This window comes from Laccaria bicolor, genomic scaffold (genome assembly GCF_000143565.1).
Source record: "Laccaria bicolor S238N-H82 LACBIscaffold_62 genomic scaffold, whole genome shotgun sequence".
Classification (NCBI taxonomy): Eukaryota; Fungi; Basidiomycota; class Agaricomycetes; order Agaricales; family Hydnangiaceae; genus Laccaria; species Laccaria bicolor.
Genome location: NW_001889933.1, coordinates 168,025 through 174,476, shown reverse-complemented (window position 1 = coordinate 174,476; position 6,452 = coordinate 168,025). Strand labels below are relative to the sequence as shown.

Below are 6,452 nucleotides of genomic sequence, written 5' to 3'. Positions count from 1 at the left end.
AGTGAGTGATGTGGAGCAGCTCGCATATATGAAGTTTTTCGAACGCTGTTCCATCGTGTATCAACGGNGATCGATACCCCGACTCATATGCACGGAAACAACAGCAGAGGAAACCCAGAGGGTACCCCCCCAAGAAGCCGACTGGGCTTGCAGATAATGCGATAGATGTTCTTCAGACATAATACAAGAGCTAGCTGTTGGTCGATTCATTAACCACCAGACTAGCATGAGATGGAGGTGCATACTCACTGGAACCTCCATGTACCTTTCAGTAAGCTGATCTCTAACCACTCTCCCAGAGACGTTGAACATGCCGCGTAAAAGGAACTCGGTTTAACGAGCTGAACACCTTCAAAGATCGCGGATGCTTTGGGTTGTTTTCAAGGCATCCTAACGACGACGCAAGAGTGTTCCAAAGGCGACGTTCGTCTGTCCTGGCGAAGAATTCGAAAGCACGACTGAGAGAAAGGACAGACTGTTAGGAAAGGTGGGTAAGTTGAGCTTGTCGAAGTTGGATGGAGGGCGCAAAAGAGGGGGGGAGGAGAACAAGTGAAATAACGAAATTGGAGGGTAAATCGAAGGAAAGAAATTACGAACGAAAGTGAAATTGCAGTCATAGGAACCAATATGCGCTGAGGTTGGTGGAAGACGATAGCGTAAGAAACGCGGAGAAACGACCAAAACGGAGACCATAGGAGATTAAAATCAAAAAAGGACACCCACCTAAGTATACGGACTCTGAATGAAGGCGCATAGAGTCGATCTTGAGCTTGACAATCCGCATCCAAAGTCAGGCCGAAAAACATGCTCCGCTGGCGGACCTGGCTTGCTTCGCAACGTGCCGGGAAGGTGGAGAAGTATGCCGAACAAACTTGACGTTGGCCCTTGTGCATCTTTTCGTGTCCAAAATCGAAGTCGTTGCAGAAGCCCAGTCCCAATCGGCGAACCACCCGACCCATCAGCACTCCCCTCAACGTTATCCTACTTCCTCAACACCACGAAATAAACAGCAAGAACCACCACCAAGCCGATGGTAAGGATCACACCCAAGACGCCTAGCAAAACTTTGGTCCGTCGTTTACTCGCTTTCACTTGAAATCTAACCACGGTCGGTTCTTCGGCTGTTGAGTCACCCAAAGCCTCCATATCCTCAGGCTCCACCCCCGCCACGCAAATTGAAGCAAACGCAAGTGGTTGTTCCTCATTCGAGGTGTCATTGTTAGTCACACCGAGGGCTTGAAAAAAGTCGGCAGTAAGAGACGAGCGCTTCGAAAGGAAGGCGGGTGTAGAGCCTAGAAAGTCATCGGACGAGTGGAAGGGGGATGAGTCGCCTGATCGAGGAACATGTGAGTCGTCTGCGGTTCAGTCAACGATGCGCCTTGTGGGAGGTGGTGAGAAGTTGTGATAATTGGCGCTGAAAGAAGGTCGGTGAACTCGGGTGGCTGGAGCGCCGATTGGTCTGTGGCTGCTGGATGGTTGACGACCATAGCCTCGCAAGTGGATGGTGGTGATGGGTGTCTGATGGTGGTGATGAGTGTTTGACAGAGGACGGTGGTGGGTCCTCTTCTTGCACAACAGGGGCAATGTACAAGGATGGTTGGCTGTCGAATTTGTGGCATGTCGTCCGAGCCGAATCGCCAGGGCTTTCTCTGTGCAATTATCCAACACCGCGGCAATGATACGGCATCCAAGGCGAATAGGAGTTGAGAAGACGTGAGGTAACGTCCAACAACAGCAGCGCTGGAGGAATAGCCAAGCCCAGGTGATTGGAGCTCGGTATTGCCTGTGAAAGACGGCAGCAGTGCTCAGGGGTTTCGTAGCTTTCGGGTGAGGTGATGCTGCACGAGATAGGGCCATATTTGGAGGATCAACCTAACTGCCACGTAGTAGCACGTCGCAGGGCTTCAGAGAACTAACATCAGAAGGCGAAACAGGCGGCATGAATGGCAAACGCACCTCAGTTATCCAACCCAGCTTCAGCCGTCAAATATCCTCAGGCGAACTCGTGAAGGCGAACGGATCACTATATCATCGTACTGTGAGGTCTTGAGGGTGGAAAGCCATTGAGAGCGATAGCTGGCGGCCCTGTAGACTGCGCGACGTGTTGGATATGTTGGTCGAGGACGAGCCCATGATGGTGGTCAAGCTTCAAGATCAAACCTGGATCAAATTTGTAAACATGACAGCCTCACACTTCGGATGTTGATCACAACGAGCACGTCTCTTCTTTGACCTCTGTCGTTCGTTGCGAAAAAGGCGTCCCTTTGGAACTTGTACTCATTATGAGCTGCTGCTCTAGGATGTCTCCTTTTTCTGCCTACGCGATGGCCCTCTGATGCTCTAGGTATTTTTGCGAGGGTCAGGAGTCTTTCTACGGCGACTCATACCAACATACGATCCAGTAATGTATTTTTGTCCCTCTGCCAATTGAACTCTTATCAATCCTTTCGTTAGTCGTCAGATTTCAGTGTTGCCCCTATAAAGAACGCATGACTTCCTTGCCCCAACGCCATATTCGTAAATGACTTCTAAAGAATGGAAAAGGAATGAAGGAGGAAGAAGCGAGGAAGAGGCAAAAAAATGGCAGAGAGAAACAGAGACGAAGAAAGTAGGGAAAATAAAAGAGGGAGTAGAAAACGACGTACACGTCTTTCGCCGACACAAGCTGCATGACCTGATCACATGCATCGAAAGACCTAATGTCCATCCATCCATCGTCGCCTTCCTCTTAACGTCCAGTGCCTCGTCCTTATTCTCCGTGTCCCCTTCGCAAGACACGGGTTCCCCCCTACCACCTTCGGCTTCATACCCTGAAACGTTGACATCAAGTCCACTAGCGTGTCCGTGCATGAATGAGGCCGAACCCCAAAATACGAGTACTGATACAACACATAGCTGCGGCCACTGATCTGCAGATCGTAGTTGTGCTCTCCCTCCTCGAGCTGCATATCCGAGGACGTGAACACAAGCTCGAACACGATTTAGCGTAGAGGGGCCACCGAGGTCGAGGACGGCATATGTGGGCGTATAGGGTGGCGTGAAAGTTTTGATCGTTTTGAGGAGGCAGTTGGCAGTTCTCCACGCGTACATGTACTCGTCCTTATCATCCATGGTCCCCACTCCATCTTTCTCCAGTATTTGGGAGGGATAAGACGGTCGTATCCTCCCTTTCGCACTCAAAATATCAACGCCCTTTGAACCCGGCTACAAACGGAGCTCAACAGTGGCTGTAACAGCTGCTGGGGAACAGCCATCAACCGAAAGACAAGAGCAACTCGTACTCTGGGCTGTAGTAGCTGCATCGACAGAGGGCGTACAATTAGCAGAAGGTGATGATGGAGAGGAGTGGACGTAGAGGGTTGGGATGTTCCGGGGTGATGAGCGAGGGCTTTGAGGTGTGTTGAGGCGGAGGTAGTGGGTGAGGAGGAGCAGCTCGCGTATAGGAAGATTTTGGGAAGCTGGTCCAGCGTGTTTCCAGGACAAAACTGTGAAAGGGGATCGACACCCCGAACATATGCGGGGAAACGGCCGAAGCCGACTGGGGCTTGCAAAGAATGCGGTAGATCCTCTTGAAATAGTACAAAAGCTAGCTGTAGATCGATTCGTTAATCACAAGACTAGCATGAGAATGAGGTGCATACTCACTGGAAACTCCATGAACCCTCCAGTGAGCTGACCTCGGGTGTTTGGACGTTCCGAGGAAAAGTCGGACATCATCAAAGATTGCGGATGATTTGGGTCAATTTCAAGGCACGTATGACTCTCTGAACGACGTTGTGAGATGATTATGAGGGTGTCGTTCACCTGTCCTGGCGAAGACTTCGAAAGTACAAGTGAGGGAAAGGGTGGGCTGCTGGGGAAAGTGGGTGAGTTAAGCTTGTCAAGGTCAAAGGGGCGCGGAAGAGGGGGACGAGCAGGACAAGTGGAGTGACGATATTGGACGGCAAATCAAAAGAAAGAAAGGAGAATCATTGGGCGCCAAGGTTAGCGGCAGAGAAAGCGAATGGAACGGCGTGGAAGGCATCACAACGGTGACAGTAGAAGGAGGTTCAGGACGGGAAGGACACCCACCTGCGCAGAGTTTGAAGGCGCATAAAGTCGATCTTGATCTTCAGCATCTAGAAAGTGACTGGACTTGCGGAAGTAGGGTAAGTCGCCTGATCGCGTAGCATGTGAGCTGTCCGGCGTTCGGCCAATGATGACGAGGATTTGGTGCCTTGTGGGAGGTGGTCAAAAGCTGTGGTAGTTGTTGCTGAAAAAAGGTCGATGAACCTGGGTGGTTGAAGCGCCGATGGGTCTGGGGCTGCTGGGTGGTCGATGGCCGTCGCCTGGCAAGTGGATGGTGGTTATGAGTGTTCGACAGAGGATAGTGGTGGATCCTCTTCTTGCACAACAGGGGCGATGTACAAGGATGATTGGCCGTCGCGAATCTGTGGCACGTCATTTTAGTCGAATGGCCAAAGCTTCCCCTGGTAATTACCCGACACTGCAGCAATGCCACGGGATGAAATGACAAACACGCGTTGAGATCGGATATATAGGGCTGGAAGGAATAGAGGGGTATTGCGGGCGAAACGTGGTGGCTGCTCTGGGGTTTTGTAGCTTTGAGAAGCCATCCGTGAGGTGAAGCTGCACGAGCTTGCAGCCAGATGTGGAGGACCAACTGAACCGACACGTAGTAGCATGGCGCAGGGCTTCAGAGAACTAAGGTCAGAAGGAGAAACTGGCGGCATAGATAGCAAACGCACTTCAGAGTTATCCTACCCAGCTTCAGTCATCAATTGTCCTCAGGCAGACTCGGAAAGGCAGACGAAGCACTATATTTGACCAAGTCATCGTATTGTGAGGTCTTGAGGGTGTGAATCCGATGATAGGGATACCCAAGGGACAGCTCCGCGTGCAACGTGTTGGATGTGTCTTGTTCAAGTCTTGGTCGACGTGCATGATGATGGTCAAGAACAAACATGACTATATCCCACAACACGCTGATCACGACCCTCACCGACACCACCCTCACGTCTCTTCTGCCATCCGTCATGTTCGCGAAAGACTCCCTTGAACCTCTGCTACTTCAATTTTCTAGGACGACCGCTTTTTTTGCTCTACCTGATTGTCCTTCGTCTGGTACTTCATCTCATGTCTTTTCTAGGTAACGTTCTTTGGAATGTCTCCCTCTGTTCCGCGGGATGGGCCCTCATTTGGTGCTTCACGTAGTTTCTGGGAGACTTAGGGTTCTGGAGTCGTTTTCACAATGGCTCGTCATGTATGGGACGTGAATTAGAATACAACAGTACTGTATTCTCCTCCCTACAACCGATGACTACTCTACTGATGCTTCAAAGTTCCGTAACGCCTAAATGATTGAAGAAATTCTAAAATCCCTGCTATGCAGCGTCGTGGAGCGCTATACGGCGCCCCCCCGCCTCCAGATTTTGTCGGGCAATTGCAATATAATATTGGTAACGCTTTTTTTTCTATTCCAAATTCCTTCTCCCGCTTACTATCATAATGACCAGCACCATGAACTCTTTCCGACCTCAGGAGCCGTATATGGGATGTGTGGTCTGGACACTAACAGGATTTGAACAGGGCACGTACAGAGGAGCAGGTTAATGAAACTCAGCCGATCGTGAGATGCCCAAGGAACGTCGCACTGCAAACCCTCGGACCTGAGTACTGAGTCCTTGACCTTTGAAATGCAATGGGTGTCATTGGGTGGTCGTGGCTAGGCCTGATAGCTTCCATCGTCAACTTGTAAGGTATCAACGTTTAAAATTGCTGATGTTGCCTATTCGCCGTGATCTCATTCTCAGGTGCTACCCTTTCCGCATATCCCTTTCTTGTCATCTGTTTCTTTCTGGCGCTTCCCGCACCACGCTCATTTTAGCAAATTTGTTCGACAGGTATGATCAAACTCGCTCTCGGGCGGCCTGTCCAATAAATCAACAAAGAATGATACATGGGAAGCTTGGGTAACTTTTCTCTGCACTGTTGATGGGGTGAACTTTGCGGTCTAAAATGGACAATTAGGGTAGGCCCACGTCAAGAAGAATGTTACACCGCCATACTTCTCGTTCAGGAGGGTGCCCAAGCAGCCGTGCACTGCAATCTGCTTTCAGTAGCAAGTCCCCGGGTCTTTGGTAGGGTCTAGATGGGCGCCAGATTTACAATTTCGATTGCGAAAAGGGCTGTGGGTCGTGTATAGACACACAGGTCATTGACGCCGTCAGTTCGAGCCATGAGCGGAATGATACCTGAGGACCATGCTTAAATTTGGAGCGAGAATTGGGATGTAGACGGAGGCTGCGTAACTACGCTGAAGCGGTTGGCTTCCTTATCTCAAGGAAGTTCGGACCGCGGAAACCAATCGGTTTCCGTGAGCGCCCAAAAGCATTCTTCCGAAACGAAGTTCAAAAATAGATACCGTGATGGCGCATGACCATGGCATGAGG

At 50.5% G+C, this 6,452-nt stretch overlaps 1 protein-coding gene across 1 annotated transcript; it reads right to left on the bottom strand.

The window, feature by feature from the left end:
* Positions 1-1,292: 1,292 nt before the first annotated feature.
* LACBIDRAFT_334340 (uncharacterized protein) lies at positions 1,293-4,944 on the bottom strand (the record flags this gene model as incomplete). The annotated part of the gene is made up of 9 exons (XM_001889090.1): positions 1,293-1,783; positions 2,038-2,160; positions 2,646-3,204; positions 3,318-3,590; positions 3,646-3,804; positions 4,072-4,216; positions 4,481-4,704; positions 4,749-4,760; positions 4,819-4,944. 9 exons carry the CDS (start codon positions 4,942-4,944, stop codon positions 1,293-1,295), a joined length of 2,112 nt encoding a protein of 703 aa, XP_001889125.1.
* Positions 4,945-6,452: the final 1,508 nt, after the last annotated feature.